This window comes from Oncorhynchus clarkii, chromosome 16, assembly GCF_045791955.1.
Source record: "Oncorhynchus clarkii lewisi isolate Uvic-CL-2024 chromosome 16, UVic_Ocla_1.0, whole genome shotgun sequence".
In the NCBI taxonomy this organism is placed as follows: domain Eukaryota; kingdom Metazoa; phylum Chordata; class Actinopteri; order Salmoniformes; family Salmonidae; genus Oncorhynchus; species Oncorhynchus clarkii.
In genome coordinates, this window is record NC_092162.1 from 9,603,052 (window position 1) to 9,622,140 (window position 19,089).

The 19,089-nt window shown below is 41.2% G+C and overlaps 1 protein-coding gene across 2 annotated transcripts; it reads left to right on the forward strand.

Moving 5' to 3' along the window:
• The first annotated feature begins 196 nt into the window (after nt 1–196).
• LOC139367932 (mbt domain containing 1) lies at nt 197–18,649 on the forward strand. Of its 2 annotated transcripts, XM_071106326.1 has the most exons (17): nt 197–363; nt 1,309–1,510; nt 1,806–1,939; nt 2,119–2,239; nt 2,524–2,606; nt 2,780–2,897; nt 3,095–3,229; nt 3,960–4,048; nt 4,173–4,398; nt 4,733–4,788; nt 4,908–5,012; nt 5,225–5,372; nt 5,598–5,680; nt 5,953–6,187; nt 9,597–9,668; nt 12,996–13,169; nt 14,243–18,649. In XM_071106326.1, exons 1-17 carry the CDS (start codon nt 343–345, stop codon nt 14,362–14,364), a joined length of 2,124 nt encoding a protein of 707 aa, XP_070962427.1. In that variant the 5' UTR covers nt 197–342; the 3' UTR covers nt 14,365–18,649. The 2 variants fall into 2 exon arrangements, with proteins under 2 accessions (XP_070962427.1, XP_070962428.1); XM_071106327.1 differs by lacking the exon at nt 12,996–13,169.
• The last annotated feature ends 440 nt before the right edge of the window (nt 18,650–19,089 follow it).

Here is a 19,089-nt window from a genome sequence, read left to right on the forward strand (position 1 = left end):
TGCCTTTTACAGTATTGACTATGAACCTTTTGGCAGGTCACTTGCTCTTACTATTACAATCGAAAATTGTGATATTAGTAAATTACATTTAATGAAAGTAGGGTGGACTATTTAAAAAAATTGTTTTGTTTCTGTGTGTTGTCGTTCAGCACTGACCAATCACAGCAAAGTGGGTTCTGAACGCGCATGCTCATTTGATACATTGTATTTTTGTTGATACTATCCTGCTTGAGTTCCTTTCGGGGCTCTGAGTTTAGCTTTTTCAAGCTATTAAACCCCCTACTTTGGGGGGTTTACTATTCTAATTGAGCCAATAAAATACTGTAACTATATGAAGGGCTGATGGAGAACACAAGGGATTTGGTGAGTTAATTTTCCCGATGTGGTCCGTCCGTATCCGATTTGTTGTGTAGCAAGCTTGCTAACTTTAGCCTTAGCTAGCGCCTCCCTTTCGTTATCGGATTGTAGTAACAGCTGATTGAATCCCCTAAACTACAAAATAGCAATATCAAACAGCTCTTATTTTATTGGAAAATGAATATGTGAATACTTTATTCGGTTTTTACATGCTAAATGGCTAATAATTTAAATAATTTATTGCAAGCGGTGTCTTGTAACTGACGCTAGGTCAGCTAGCCAAGTAACTAACGCTAGAACTGGAATAACAGGTTTGCTAGCTAAGGCCCAGCCCATGTCTCTCACATTCATTCCGCAAAATCCGTTTTAACAATATTAGCTAGCTACGTGTTAACGATAACATAAATAGTTAGCCAGTAACGTTAGTGTGATTAAGATGAGGGAGAAAGGATCGTTTAGGTGTTTCTCCAGACAGCTAAGTTAGCAAGCTAGCGTTAGCTACCAGCTACTATTATATGCAGAGGTGGTAAATAAATGAACACTCTTAGGCGGCTTTGTGATTATATAGCAAGGAAACTGGTATTGTATTCTATATATATATATATATATACGTAAGACTCAGTTATTGCTCAGTTACATTTTGTTATCCGATGCTAGTAACTGTATTGGTATGGATGTTTCTCATCTCATCTGTAGCCATGTACATATGCGTAGCCATGGTAGTTATATCTGCTACATATCAGCGTGGCTGTTGTATCACATTGGTATACTTGGAAACGGTGTACGGTAAACAATCTTCTTTTAGGACTAATATGCCATAATAAAACATGTTATTTGTGATTATTCACTTGTTGAAAGAAAAACAAGTGTCAATAAATTATATTATATCCCCCTCACTGTACAATCGGTGTCAGTAGGGCGTCATGCGTTCACTCTCTCTGCTCCTTCCAGGCTGAACGCACCCCGCGTTCGGAGCGTAAGCGCCAGGACTCGTTTGGGATGTTTGACCGGTACGACAGCTGCAGTGAGGAGAGCACCAGTAGCTCCAGCTCAGATGACAGTGAGGACGAGGTGCCCTCCATCCCCGCCAGCCTGCCCATCATCAAAAACAATGGACAGGTCTACACCTATCCCGACGGCAAGACCGGCATGGGTCAGTACAGGGAAATATTGATATAGAATCCATAGATATAAATCAGTTAAGAATCCTATGGGTCAGTCAGTGTCTCTGGGGTGATTGCACAAAACCGGTTGAGCGAGTGAATTAAGTGGCTGCCTGTAAATGACTTAGATCCCGGCCTGCTACTGTCATAGTTATCCTGTCATTTCATACAATATAGTTGAGAAAAATAACTGATGAAAGAAGACTACATTGCTTTGAATTAATTAGAATTTTCTGCTTTATTCTGAGTTTCCAGGAAATGTTTTTGTGTTGCCTTGTTTTCCAGCCACGTGTGAGATGTGTGGGATGGTCGGAGTGCGAGACGCCTTCTACTCCAAGACTAAACGCTTCTGCAGCGTCTCCTGCTCTAGAAGTTACTCCTCCAACTCTAAAAAAGCCAGCATCTTGGCTCGACTCCAGGTAACCTTATAATCCCATACTATGTTCTGTATGTTATTTGTTGTAGCCAGATAGTAGAATTAGAACAACATCTTCTATTTCCTTTGGAAATGCAAGAGAACATAACCAGTAGAAAGTGTGGGCATATTTTGTTTCTTCAATCTAATCTCACTGTTAATGTTTTGTGCTTTTTACTAAAGGGTAAACCACCTACGAAAAAGGCCAAGGTGTTACAGAAACAGCCTCTCATGGCGAAGTTGGCAGCTTACGCCCAGTACCAAGCAAGTCAACAACAACAGAACCAGGCTAAGTCAAAAGCAGGCGAGTCCACCTGTAGTTCAGTTGGTAGAGCATGGCGCTTCAAAGCCAGGATACTGGGACCGTCTATATGTAAAATGTATGCATGCATGACTAAGTCGCTTTGGTTAAAAGCTTCTGCTAAATGGCATATATTATATTATAGTCAGAACACACAATCTCTCATATTGTTGTTATGCAGAAGAATGGCCTTGAATGGAAGATGGTTTTAGTCACAAGAACACACATTCTCTGTCCTGACCCAGTATAGTGAAGTTAATGTTGACCTTGTTCCTTCTCCCCTACAGTGGTTCCTGTTGAAGGCTTTGACTGGGGACGGTACATCTGTAGCAATAACTTGGTTGGAGCACCAGTCAGCTGCTTCAAGCACGTACGTTTAAACAACAGCTAACAACAGCTAGGCGTTCAAATGGTCCTGTATTGAAGTATTGCAGATGCTAAGGTTCTATGTCTGTAAATCTACCTGGTTTTGATCAACACAAGTGTACCTTGTGGGATATATTATGAACTTATGTAACATTTCGTTATTTCTCGGTGTCTCAGGTCCCTATGGGTACGTGCTGGGGAGACCTAGCTGAAGGAGTGATGGTCGAGGTGCTCAACTCCGATACTAACCTCTCTACTAAAGTCTACTGGATTGCAGGGATCGTCAAACTGTCAGGTAAGAACACATCTAACCACTTGAAGGATTTTTATCCGTGTAACAAAACAGTTCTTAACATTTTGAAAGTATTGTTGTTGGTTTTTTTGTTGCCATAATGAGCAGACTGTTGTTAATATTTCTTTGAAGAAGGCACAGTAATGGGGTTGTAAAGATGTCCCATGAAAGGCTCTTACTGTTTCTGTTCTCTTTCCCAGGGTTCAAGGCTCTGCTGCGGTACGAGGGTTTTGACAACGACACCAGCAGAGACTTCTGGTGTAACCTCTGTGTTCCAGAGATTCACCACGTCGGGTGGTGTGCATCCAGCGGGAAACCGCTCGTACCTCCCAAATGTAAACATCATTCCATAATCATGGTCATAGTAATACGCTTTCTTTTTTAACATATCTTTTTAACATGCTTTTAACAGGCCTTTTTAACAGGCCTTTTTAACATGCCTTTTTAACAGGCCTTTATATCAGGCCTTTATATCAGGCCTTTTTAACAGGCCTTTTAACAGGCCTTTATATCAGGCCTTTATATCAGGCCTTTTTAACAGGCCTTTTGACATATCTTTTTAACATGCCTTTTTTAACAGGCCTTTATATCAGGCCTTTATATCAGGCCTTCATATCAGGCCTTTTTAACAGGCCTTTTGACATATCTTTTTAACATGCCTTTTTTAACAGGCCTTTATATCAGGCCTTTATATCAGGCCTTCATATCAGGCCTTTTTAACAGGCCTTTTGACATATCTTTTTAACATGCCTTTTTTAACAGGCCTTTATATCAGGCCTTTATATCAGGCCTTCATATCAGGCCTTTTTAACAGGCCTTTTGACATATCTTTTTAACATGCCTTTTTTAACAGGCCTTTATATCAGGCCTTTATATCAGGCCTTTTTAACAGGCCTTTTTAACAGGCCTTTATATCAGGCCTTTATATCAGGCCTTTTTAACAGGCCTTTTAACAGGCCTTTATATCAGGCCTTCATATCAGGCCTTTTTAACAGGCCTTTTAACAGAAGATGGAAAACAGATTGATAGACTGATGATGGATTATGTTTCTGGTTTCTCTCTCAGCGATACAGCTAAAGTACTCTAACTGGAAAGCTTTCCTTGTGAAGCGTCTCACTGGAGCCAAAACGCTACCACCAGACTTTGTCACCAAGGTAAGATTTCATCATATTGAGCTGCAATATGTAAACACTGGTAAGGACGATGGCTTAAACTCTCCCTAGTTCTCTAAAAGCACCCACTCTTAGCGCTTCCTTTCATTCCCCCCTCTCTACCCAGGTCCACGAGAACATGCAGTTCCCCTTTAAGAAGCTGATGCGTGTGGAGGTGGTGGATAAGACTCACCTGTGCCGGACACGGGTGGCCCTGGTGGAACAGGTGATTGGGGGACGGCTGAGGCTCGTCTACGAGGAGGGCTCTGACGACTTCTGGTGTCACATGTACTCCCCGCTCATACACGCCATCGGATGGTCCCGGAGCATCGGACACCGCTTCAAACGATCCGGTCAGTCAAGTTAGTTGGTTTTGGTTAAGTTAGTTGGTTTTGGTTAAGTTAGTTGGTTTTGGTTAAGTTGGTTGGTTTTGGTTAAGTTGGTTGGTTTGGTTTAAGTTAGTTGGTTTTGGTCAAGTTAGTTGGTTTTGGTTAAGTTAGTTGGTTTGGGTTAAGTTAGTTGGTTTTGGTTAAGTTGGTTGGTTTGGGTCAAGTTAGTTGGTTTTGGTTAAGTTAGTTGGTTTTGGTTAAGTTAGTTGGTAGTTAATTTGTTAGTGAGTTAGGCCTAGGTAGATAGTTAGTCCAATGTGTTTGTTTTCGGACTCCGCTGACAATGTTTGTTTCCCAGATGTGTCAAAGAAAATCGATGGTCAAATGGATGCCCCCGCCCAGCTGTTTGCCAAGGTAATGTAAATACACCACATGTTTACAATGCCCCAAGGCTTTTTGCCTCTGTGGTTTGTATTGATTATTTTCCAATGTACGGATCCAGAATGATGAATGAATCTGTGATATCTCCTCAGGTGAAAGACGTGGACCAGAATGGTGAATGGTTCAGGGACAGGATGAAACTAGAGGCCATCGACCCTCTAAACCTCTCAGCTATAAGTGTAGCCACTGTAAGAAAGGTAACTGTCTCACTTCTCCGCTTTCTGTGTAGCCACTGTAATAAAGGCATGGCAACAGTTTGGGTCGTTTCCATGGTAGAATTCAAGGGTCATACTACTCCGCTGTTGGCTCCCCTGGATTGGGGTTTCCCTCTACTTACTTTCAGTCCCCGGTCACCTGTTAAGGTTTTGAGTTGTATACATCTTAGATTGATGTTTGCTGTCTGTTTCAGGTGTTGGCAGACGGGTACCTCATGATCGGCGTTGACGGGTCGGAGGTGACGGACGGCTCAGACTGGTTCTGCTACCACTCCACCTCTCCCTCCATCTTCCCTGCCGGCTTCTGTGAAATCAACAACATCGAACTCACACACCCTAGAGGTACACTTCTTACCCCATCTTTATTTTCCTTCATTTACAGACTGCAACATTCCCTCACTCAGGTATTTTTTTTTTTTCAACCGTTGTTTATTTAATTAAGGATAGTCTCATTGAGATAGTCTCTTTGTCCCAGTTGTTGAAGGTAGCTCTTGTTCCTCTTCCTCTTTGGCCTCTCTGGTCAAGGGTTATGTGTTAACCCAGCCTTACCACTGACTCTGCCCACAGGGTACACTAAACTGCCATTTAAATGGTTTGACTACCTCAGAGAAACAAGTTCAATAGCCGCTCCTGTGAAGCTCTTTAACAAGGTAGGACTGATTCCTGACATCGTGGCTGTGTTTTGTTGGTTAGCGCAGTCCTGTGGTTCTGTCTTTTTATGATCACATGAAAATTATACTTCAAATAAAAACGACTACAAGCAGGCATTACCAACAAGGCAAATTATTTATCTATTTTTCGCTTACATACATGTTTGATGTAATACATTTGTCAAAAATTGTTATGGAAAAAACACTGTATTGACCACGAACATAAAAATGTCTCTCGTCTTTGCCTCCGCCATCTTGTTGCCCCTGCCCAGGATGTTCCAAACCACGGCTTCCGTCAGGGTATGAAGCTGGAGGCCGTGGACCTGATGGAGCCCAGGTTGGTGTGTGTTGCCACTGTGACTCGGATCGTCCACCGCCTGTTGCGCATCCACTTTGACGGCTGGGAGGACGAGTACGACCAATGGGTGGACTGTCAGTCGTCTGACCTCTACCCCGTGGGCTGGTGTCAGCTGACCGGCTACCAGCTACAGCCCCCCGCCGCACAGAGTGAGATCAAACACCACAGTTCTACCCAAATATAACACACCAACATGTAACACACCAACATGTAACACACCAACGTGTAACACACCAACATGTAACACACTAACATGCAACACACTAACACACCAACATGTAACACACTAACACACTAACATGTAACACAATAACACACCAACATGTAACACACCAACATGTAACACACTAACACACCAACATGTAACACACCAACACGTAACACAATAACACTCCAACATGTAACACACTAACATGTAACACACCAACATGTAACACACTAACACACCAACACGTAACACACCAACATGTAACACACCAACATTTAACACACTAACACACCAACATGTAACACAATAACACACCAACATGTAACACACCAACATGTAACACACTAACACACCAACATGTAACACACCAACACGTAACACAATAACACACCAACATGTAACACACTAACATGTAACACACCAACATGTAACACACCAACGTGTAACACACCAACATGTAACACACTAACATGCAACACACTAACACGCCAACATGTAACACAATAACACACTAACATGTAACACAATAACACACCAACATGTAACACACTAACACACCAACACGTAACACAATAACACACCAACATGTAACACACTAACATGTAACACACCAACATGTAACACACTAACACACCAACACGTAACACACCAACACGTAACACACCAACATGTAACACACTAACACACCAACATGTAACACACCAACATGTAACACACTAACACACCAACATGTAACACACCAACATGTAACACACCAACATGCAACACACTAACATGTAACACAATAACACACTAACATGTAACACAATAACACACCAACATGTAACACACCAACATGTAACACACTAACACACCAACATGTAACACACCAACATGCAACACACCAACACGTAACACAATAACACACCAACATGTAACACACTAACACACCAACATGTAACACACCAACATGTAACACACTAACACACCAACATGTAACACACCAACATGTAACACACCAACGTGTAACACACCAACATGTAACACACTAACATGTAACACACCAACACGTAACACACCAACACGTAACACACCAACATGTAACACACCAACACACCATCATGTAACACACCAACACACCATCGTGTAACACACTAACACACCAACATGTAACACACTAACACACCAACATGTAGCACACCAACATGTAACACACTACCATGTAACAGACTAACACACCAACATGTAACACACTAACATGTAACACACTAACACACCAACATGTAACACACTAACATGTAACACACTAACACACCAACATGTAACACATCAACATGTAACACACCAACATGTAACACAATAACACACCAACATGTAACACACTACCATGTAACACACTTACACACCAACATGTAACACACCAACATGTAACACACCAACATGTACCACACTAACACACCAACATGTAACACACCAACATGTAACACACTAACACACCATCATGTAACACACTAACACACCAACATGTAACACACTAACACACCAACATGTAACACACTAACATGTAACACACTAACACACCAACATGTAACACACTAACATGTAACACACTAACACACCAACATGTAACACACCAACATGTAACACACTAACACACCAGCATGTAACACACCAACATGTAACACACTACCATGTAACACACTTACACACCAACATGTAACACACCAACATGTAACACACTACCATGTAACACACTTACACACCAACATGTAACACACTAACATGTAACACACCAACATGTACCACACTAACACACCAACATGTAACACACCAACATGTAGCACACTAACACACCAACATGTAACACACTAACACACCAACATGCAACACACCAACATGTAACACACTAACACACCAACATGTAACACACCAACATGTAACACACTAACACACCAACATGTAACACACCAACATGTAACACAATAACACACCAACATGTAACACACCAACATGTAACACACTAACACACTAACATGTAACACACTAACATGTAACACACTAACGTGTAACACACTAACACACCAACATGTAACACACTACCATGTAACACACCAGCATGTAACACACTAACACACTAACATGTAAAACACTAACACACCAACATGTAACACACTACCATGTAACCCACTACCATGTAACACACTACCATGTAACACACTAACATGTAACACACCAACATGCCAACACACTAACATGCCAACATGTAACACACTACCATGTAACACACCAGCATGTAACACACCAACATGTAACACACCAACACACTAACATGTAACACATTACCATGTAACACACTACCATGTAACACACTACCATGTAACACACCAGCATGTAACACACCAGCATGCAACACACTACCATGTAACACACTACCATGTAACACACCAACATGTAACACACTAACACACCAGCATGTAACACACTAACACACCAACATGTAACACACTAACACACCAGCATGTAACACACCAGCATGCAACACACTACCATGTAACACACTACCATGTAACACACCAACATGTAACACACTAACACACCAGCATGTAACACACTAACACACCAACATGTAACACACTTACACACCAACATGTAACACACCAACATGTAACACAGGAACACACCAACATGTAACAGACCAACATGTAACACACCAACATGTAACACATCAACATGTAACACACCAACATGTAACACACTACCATGTAACACACTACCATTTAACACACTAATACACCAACATGTAACACACCAACATGTAACACACTAACACACCATGTAACACAGGAACATGTAACACACTAACACACCAACATGTAACACACCAACATGTAACACACTAACACACCATGTAACACAGGAACATGTAACACACCAACACGTAACACACCAACATGTAACACACCAACATGTAACACACTAACACACCAACATGTAACACACCAACATGTAACACACTAACATCTAACACACCAACACGTAACACACCAACATGTAACACACCAACATGTAACACACTAACACACCAACATGTAACACACCAACATGTAACACACTAACATGTAACACACCAACACGTAACACACCAACATGTAACACACCAACATGTAACACAGGAACATGTAACACACCATGTAACACATAAACCAAACAACTACCACTTAGGCTCTCATTGATGGATTGGATTAAGTTCCAGCTAATACGTGACCAATTACCTGATAACATGCGATTGGAGTCCCAAACTAACAGGCAGAAACATTAGTGTAAAACAATAGGCCACTGTTTATTTGCTCCTCCATTTTCTGTCATTTCAGTGGCCAGAGAAATCCCAGCAGCTGTACCTAAGCACAAGAAGAAAGCCCAACAATACAAAGGACAAAAGAAAAGTGAGTTCTCTTCTCTTTCATCATCACTCGCTTCCCTCTTTCCCTGGTCCACACCAGTGGAGGCTGGTGGGAGGATCTATAGAAGGATGGGCTCATTGTAATAATGGCTGGAATGGATTCAGTGGAATGGAGTCAAACATGGTTTCCGTGTGTTTGATACTGTTCCACTGATTCCATTCCAGCCATTGCAATGACTCTGTCCTCCCAAAGTGCCTCCCACCAGCCTCCACTGTTCCACACTCTGGTGGGGGGAAATCTATCTAGCTTAGAATTTCTGTTAATGTTTAGTTTTTTCTTTCTTGTCTGTTCTTTGGGATCTGATTGGTTGGCATGAGTCCCATGACAGGAAGCTGCGGTACTCTGGGCGAGTGCCAAAAAGGTGGCGAGGGTGTTGTAACACTGATAAAAAATAGGACTTATCTTTCTGTCTGTGCCATTATGGTGTCCGTGACAACATAGGCAGTGCCATTGGGGCTCTCTCCATTTTAAAGTAGTGAATGTTATTCTGTTGTGTTTGAAAAAGCATAAAGATAATATTGTTGATTTATCGTCCCCTGCTGTGTTGGAGTCTTCTTGTGTGTTATTCATTCGTGGCCACTAAATGTCAGTGATATAGCTTAACGCCATTTTCAAACCAATATGAAGGAGGCAATGCTCTGATCTTTGGCTGATCACTCCCAACCCATAGGAATCCCCACCCAGTTGGCCACTTTAAAATGGCGGAAGGCCTCGATGGCAATGTCCATGCTAAAACTGGTTCTATCCATCTAGAGCCATCTGTCTACCTCTATGTTCCAAGCACAGCTTGTTCCACGTCTTAGGAAGTGGTTTAGCAGGGCTATGTGTAGACATGTGGTCACACACCACGCTAGCTGATTTACTTGAGTCTGGCTTACCTTGGGTGTATTCAGAACATGTTTTAGAACATTTCACAGCAGCATACCACCCTGCATACCACTGCTGACTTGCTTCTGAAGCTAAGCAGGATTGGTCCTGGTCAGTCCCTGGATGGGAGACCAGGTGCTGATGGAAGTGGTGTTGGAGGGCCAGTAGGAGGCACTCTTTCCTCTGGTCTAAAAAATATCCCAATACCTCAGGGCAGTGATTGGGGACACTGCCCTGTGTAGGGTGCTGTCTTTCAGATGGGATGTTAAACGAGTGTCCTGACTCTCTGAGGTCATTAAAGATCCCATTGCACTTGTCGTAAGAGTAGGGGTGTTAACCCCGGTGTCCTGGCTAAATTCCCAATCTGGCCCTCAAACCATCACGGTCACCTAATAATCCCCAGTTTACAATTGGCTTATTCATCCCCCTCCTCTCCCCTGTAACTATTCCCCAGGTTGTTGCTGCAAATGAGAACGTGTTTTCAGTCAACTTACCTGGCAAAATAACGGATAAATAAAATAAAATAAATAAATCAGAACCGTCTTCTGAACCGTTTGAAACATGATTGGTGTATTTGAAATACTGTATTTAAACAGAATAAAATAACTTGAACATGTACAGTTGAAGTCAGAAGTTTACATACACTTAGGTAGGTGTTTTTCAACCACTCCACAAATTTATTGTTAACAAACTATAGTTTTGGCAAGTCGGTTAGGACATCTACTGTGTACATGACACAAGTCATTTTCTCAACAATTGTTAACAGACAGATTATTTCACTTATAATTCACTGTATCACAATTCCAGTGTTTCAGAAGTTTGCAAACACTAAGTTGACTGTGCCTTTAAACAGCTTGGAACATTCCAGAAAATGATGTCATGGCTTTAGAAGCTTCTGATAGGCTATTTGACATCATTTGAGTCAATTGGAGGTGTACCTGTGGATTTATTTCAAGGCCTACCTTCAAACTCAGTGCCTCTTTGCTTGACATCATGGGAAAATCAAAAGAAATCAGCCAAGACCTCAGAAAAGAAATTGTACAAGTCTGGTTCATCCTTGGGAGCAATTTCCAAACGCCTGAAGGTGCCACATTCATCTGTATAAAAATTAGTACGCAAGTATAAACACCATGGGATCACGCAGCCGTCATACCGCTCAGGAAGGAGATACAATCTGTTTCCTATAGATTAACATACTTTGGTTCGAAAAGTGCAAGTCAATCCCAGAACAACAACAAAGGACCATGTGAAGATGTTGGAGGAAATGGGTACAAAAGTATTTATATCCACAGTAAAGCTAGTCCTATATCGACATAACCTGAAAGGCCGCTCAGCAAGGAAGAAGCCACTGCTCCAACACCGCCATGAAAAAAAACGAAGTTCGTACTTTTTTGGAGAAATGTTCTCTGATCTGAAGAAACAAAAATAGAACTGTTTGGCCATAATGACCATCGTTTGGAGGAAAAGGGGGGAGGCTTACAAGCCGAAGAACACCATCCCAATCGTGAAGTACGGGGGTGGCAGCACCATGTTGTGGGGGTGCTTTGCTGCAGGAGGGACTGGTGCACTTCAACAAAATAGATGGCATCATGAGGGAGGAAAATGATGTGGATATATTGAAGCAACATCAAGACATCAGTCAGGAAGTTAAAGCTTGGTCGCAAATGGGTCTTCCAAATGGACATTGACCCAAGCATACCTCCAAAGTTGTGGCAAAGTTGCTTAAGGACATCAAGGTCAAGTCAAGGTATTGGAGTGGCCATCACAAAGCCCTGACCTCAATCCTATAGAAAATTTGTGGGCAAAACTGAAAAAGCATGTGCAAGCAAGAAGGCCTACAAACCTGACTCAGTTACACCAGCTCTGTCAGAAAAAATGGGCCAAAATTCACCCAACTTATTGTGGGAAGCTTGTGGACGGCTATCCGAAACGTTTGATCCAGGTTAAACAGTTTAAAGGCAATGCTACCAAATACTAATTGAGTGTATGTACACTTCTGACCCACTGGGAATGTGATGAAAGAAATAAAAGCTGAAATAAATAATTCTCTACTATTATTCTGACATTTCACATTTTTAAAATAAAGTGGTGATCCTAACTGACCTAAGACAGGGAATTTTTAACAGGATTAAATGTCAGGAATTGTGAAAAACTGATTTTAAATGTATTTGGCTAAGGTGTATGTAAACTTTCGACTTCAACTGTACATGCTATATAATTTATTACATCATGTGATTATCTAGGCCATTTACCTTTATATACACACACACACACACACAATAGGATCTGTAATTAATTAGTTAATAAGTTAGCATTTATTTTATTATTCAAAATACATATAAAGTAACCCTATGCCACCGAACATTCAAATCTACACTGTTGGGAGCGGTAGCAACCTGAAAGCACCCTTAGTAGCTTACCTGAGTCTAACTTGGTGTCTAGAGCGGAAGGTTCCGGTTGGTCGTCGGCTCTTCAGTCAGGCAGGCAGGAGGAGGAGCCTATCAGGGGAGGACGAAGAGCAGAGTCCGCCCCCTTACTCCAACCAGGGCCCCACTCTGGCCCCCCGGTCCCGCACCCACCACCACTACCACCACCACCATCACACCCACAAACCAGGTAACACTGCCAATAAATAACCACTGAGACCTCCACACAGACAGAGGGTGCTAACAGGGGTCAGTCCTCAGCCACTGTAGGTGCTGACCCTGCAGGGCGATCGCTGTGTGTTGGATACACCTGCATGAAAGCAAGTTCTATTCACTTGTTTCTGTGTCATGTTATTGAAGTGAAAGTACTAATGTGAGAAATGGCAATTTCTCCTCTCACCTCGTGATGCAATTCCTCCTTTGGTCGTCTTTCCTTCCAGTTCTCTGCTGCCAATGACTGGAACGAACTGCAAAAATCACTGAAGCTGGAGACTCCCTCTTCTCCCTCACTAGCTTTGTGCACCAGCTGTCAGAGCAGCTCACAGATCACTGCACCTGTACATAGCTCATCTGTAAACAGCCCATCTATCTACATACCTCATCACCATACTGTATTTATCTTGCTCCTTTGCACCCTAGTATCTCTACTTGCACATTCATCTTTTGCACATCTACCATTCCAGTGTGTAATTACTTCGCCACCATGGCGTATTTATTGCCTTAACCCTTAATCTTACCTCATTTGCACTCACTGTATATATACTTTTTGTTTTCTTTTGTTCTACTGTATTATTGACTGTTGTTTGTATTGCACTGCTTTGCTTTATCTTGGCCAGGTCGCAGTTGCAAATGATAACTGGTTCTCAACTGGCCTACCTGGTTAAATAAAGGTGAAAAATAAATAAATAAACTAGGTGAGCAGGCCGTCTGCAGGAAGGAGGAAAAGTGGTGATATAATATACTTTAGAAGTCTGGTTTCATTACAGGAACTACAGGCTCAGATGGAGGGCTAGGTATTAACAAGGATAGCTGTTCCTGTGCTGAAAAGTGTTTTGTGACTAAAAATGGTTGTTTACCCCCTAAGATATATATATATATATATATATATATATATATATTTAAATGGTTGTTTCGCCATTTTCTTCTGTCTTGGTATGCTGAACAGGGTTTCGACTATTTTTTAAAAAGTATTATTTTTTAATTATGTAACCCTCTATTTTGCTAACTCTCTCTCCCTCTCTCTCTCTCTCTCCCTCACTCTAGAGTCTCTGTTATGTCTTAAGGAGGAACAGGCTGAGGTGGATGAGTTCACCTTCTCCCATGGCGTCTCAGACCAGGAGAGCATCGGCTCTGGCAGCTACTACATCAAACAGGAGCCCTGTTGACAGGGGGGACAGGGGACCGGGGCTAAGCCTGGGAGGGTAGGGGGATCTGGACAATAGAAACCCCTGAAATCCAACATCCAGAGAGACACTGCCTACAACCCCCCAACTTAAGACAAGACACATCCCTAAACCAAGACAAGAGCAACAGGGCAGGGAGAGCTCTAAAAAACCTTGTCCAGAAAAGATGGCCCTCTAACACTGCAATCAGGGGAGAATACTGCTGGGGGACTTGGTAACCAAAAACACTAAGTGACTACATGCCCTGAAACCCAAACCCTTACCCCACAAAATCAAGACAGGGAGCTACTTAGGTCTCCCCAAAACCATCCAGGGGAGAAGAACACTTCTGAGCAGCTACAACATCAAACCCTGGAGCCCTGATGGACAGTCACTCATTCAGTGAGACTGACATACCATATAAACAACGGGTAACTGGACACTTCCTAAAGCCACTGGCCCGGGAAGAGGGCTAAGATACCTGGACAACCTGATCAGAATCCCACATCCCTGAATGATTGGATATGACCGTGGCTTTCTGTCTTCCTCCATAAATGCATCTAGGCAGGGGGCCTTGGAGCTCTGGATGCCCACTACAGAAGTCTGTTCTCTGGGTACTCTGTCTCTCCCACCACCCTGCCGTTGGCCAGGCAGGACCTCTGACACAACTCGGGGACACACACACAGACACCTGCACTAACTGTGACAGATATATAGGTCTTTGGTTTATTTCTTTCAGGTAAGAGAGCTAAGGAAGGAGGGATTTTATTTCACGCGGTCTTGAAAGCGAGGAAAGGAGGGGGAGGGAAAAAGCTGTATAAAACAGGAATCTTTTTTCCAACAATTTTGCCAGGTGGACTTGCTTTGATTTGCTAATAGTACTTGAAGTTTTGTTAAAGTTTCTGTTTTTGTTAGTTTTTGTACTTTTTAAATTGGAGGGTTGTTATTTTGTCTTAAATGCTGATTTGTTATCAACAGCTCTTTGGGGGAGTGGCGTGGATATTATAGTAAGGATACATATTCATAGACGAGACCTATTCAATATAGGATTATATAGATATTAAGGAAAGTTATTTGGCCTGAGTGGGTTTTGAAACCTTGTGATAGGACTAGATGGGGGTTGTGCCCCAATAGGTTAACTGACATACTACTTAGTATTGTCTATGCATACTATGTAGTATGCTAGTGTGTGTAATGGGATACACTAGATAAACACAGTCACAGATTGCACTACAGGAGCAAACAGCCAGTCTCTTTGGCTTGTTGGAACCATCCTTACCTCTAGCATGGCAGCAGCTTTAGAATAGAAAGACCAGACTTCTCTAGTGTTTGCGTCTGTTTTTTTAACTAGGAAAACAACTCCAGAAACAAAGCTAAACCACATTAGATACTCGTTATTACACTCAACCATTATGTCTTATTCCTTGTCATAACCTATTTTCTTCTAAGAAAACAAGTGCAAACTCTTCATAAATCTGTCCCTTAAAAGAGAGAGAATTTCTATCAATCGAGGAAAGTTTAATCCTAAAATGATGTCAATCAGAAATAAAACATTGTAGGCTACATGTCAAGAACGACATCGAGGTATGCAAAACCGCTTGATTAGGGATCCCCCCCTCTTGTTTATGGCTAATTCTTTATTTCAGAGCCAAATGGATGTGAACTGGTTAAGTATTCAACCGAGTCACTGGATAACAACGTTGTCGGTGTTAATGTCTCCGTTTATTAAACATGGCTTTGTTGATAGCCTTTTGTAAGAGTACGTTCACAAAACCAATGGGATCTGATTGGAGTAGGCTATAGCAGGAGAAAACCTTTCCCATTGGCTTCTTTATTCACCAATTAGACCGCATATATTTTTTGCTAGATTCCTGATTGGTTGGAGATCCTCCCAACTTCCTGAATCTGCTTGTGCTTGTGCATTGTAGCTGGTAGTTAGTGGTGACAATTGTATCTAGACTTCCTCTCTTCCCTCGCAGTGATATGTTATATTGTTGTACTACCTCCTGATGAGCTTGGCAGTCAAATAGAGACATCATAACGTGTCACTAATCTGAGATGCAGGTTTGGGCAACTTGATATACCATATGCAAATAAAAAATAATGATATCCTCATATGTCTGACCAGACACCGAACACAGATATTTGTAACAGCACATTTTGAGGTAGTCCTCGAAATGGAATAATATGCAATAATGTTTTCTGTATTTTGCTATGTCAGATCGCTGAATTACAACACCCTGAAGTGATATTAAGGTACATGCAATATATTATACTTGCTTCAATTGACCTACATTCTATTGCCTAACTATGGCAACTATGTGAACTATGGTCTATAAACAGAATATAATAGATGTTATTTGAACCCACTATGTATAAATAGAATAGTACAGAAAAGTTGTTTGAGCTCAGCTATTGTTGCAGTGGATGGGAAATGACCTACAATCTCTCTTTCTATACCAGTAAGGTTGACAATTAACTTCTCAGGAAATGTTTGCATTTTTCTCTAAGGTGTTTTCTTGGCTGCAAGGGTCAAGCAAAGTGCATTACAGTCAAAATTAAACAGAATGACATTTTGCATAAAGTTATTCAAAGGAAAGTCTTAATGGAATAACTTGCTTTACAAATGAATGTCTCTTCTTGCCCATGTCTGAATGTTGATTTCTCCCCTGTTTTTTTATATGGTTTCTTGTATTATGATTGTTCTGTTGATTTGGTGAGGTATTTTACATAAACCCTTCATGTCCTAATGATTTACAATGCATTGAGAACCCCTTGATCAGTGTTCAGTTTGACGACATGCTTTGTGTAGCTAGGTTTTTACCCTCAATTATTGTTTCCATGTGTAGTTCCTTTTCCAACGGATGTACGATCAATAGTTTCTACCGTTTCCTGTCTCTGGGTTTTTAGATTGAGTTGTTAATATTAATTAAGGTTATATACAATGTCCAGCAGAGTAATTAAATGTAGTGTGTCACTATCCTCTTATGTGAACAAGGTTTGGAGTTCAGGATTTGTTTTTTTTTGTTAACTTCAAGTAATCAGATCTGTCACAGACTATGACGAACTAGATGAGAATGAAGAAAGCGTGAAACGATTGTGGTAATCTTAACCAATTAACTGATCAAATTACGTATCTTAGAAAAACAAAAAGACACAACTGTTAATAGACTAACTTTGCTGCTACCTTCCAAATAACCCAAATAATTCCTAATGCACAATCACATTTTGGAGAGAGGGGTTTCTTTTTCAGTGATACAATGACTCTTTATTCTTAGAAATGGATGTAGGAATGTCACCGAGATGCCCAATCCAAAATCAACACCTCTGAATCCCTCCTAAGAGACCTGAAATAACAGGATGCCATTATAGGCTCACACCTACTTGTTCAGGTGTACAAGGGGCGATTCAGGAAGTGTGTGGAGGGAGGGGCTGATTTGGGACCGGATCAATTGAGTTAGTGCATGCAAAATTGTATGGTCTTTCTGTGGACCAACAATGAGCTTGGTTTGCTGTTATGGTCTTTAGTCGTGCTACCTACCGCTCACTCTAAAATCGACCCCTAGCCACTAATCCTATGTATCCTATAGAGCCGAAAGGATTGGATAGGTATGAGAAAGATGGTACAAGCTCCATTTTGCCCTTTTGATAGGCTTAGTGGCATTTTGAGGCATATTGCTTACACCTATCCAAACCTTTCGGATCTTAAATGTGTAGTGGAAGTAGGGGGCGGGGAGTCAATCTAGAATGAGGTGTCTGTTTGTTCTTTGAATACTAACACGGGTCTCTTTTTGTATGTGACAACCCCACTATATTCAACCCTTATATATCATGGTGCTATATATATATATTTGATAAAGTGATGTAGTTATTTTATTGGGGAAATAATTCTCATTAACTGTAATTATGGAGGGGCTTAAGTTATGTTTTGGTGTTTTATTTTGGATACAAATAACTAAATGATTTGTTAAAAAAAAACATTATAGTATTGAAATTATAAACACTGACCCTTGTGGTAGAAATTTGGTTGCAATGTGGTTTGTACATCTCTCTAGATACAAGAGGTTCTTTCTTCTGGTCATTTTGTGCTGTGATCGAGGTTTGATAGACAATACCTTGAATTTGTAAATAAACCAAATGTTTGGGGACGTAATATTGGTTGTATTATTTTTGTGTCTTTTGTTTCCAAGTATTGCAAACTGTTTCCGCATGGCTGTGAAAAGGTGTCTGTTAACCATTTTTGTAAGAAACATTTTTTTACGCTGATTAAAATGATACTTATAAATTACCATATTTGTCAATGCCGAATTTTTTCTTCTTCTCTCTTTGTAGTTCTATAGGTTACTTCACCTCGATGCTGTTTCAACCAGAGGAGGCTGGTGGGAGGAACTATAGTAATGGAATAAACGGAACGGTATCAAACACATGAAAACCACGTTTGACTCTGTTCCATGCATTCCATTTCAGCCATTATTACGATGAGCCTGTCCTCCTATAGCTCCTCCCACCAGCCTCCTTTGGTTTAAACACCACAGGAAATGAAAGATGTGATCAAAAAGTCGTATGAAGTAGAATGAGGTAATATGGTGTTCCATTATGAGTGGTGGAAAAAGTTCTTAAGTAAAAGCAAAGATACCTTAATAGAAAATGACTCAAGGTTAAGTGAAAGTTACCCAGTAAAATACTACTTGAGTAAAAGTCAAAAGTATTTGGGTTTTAAATATACTT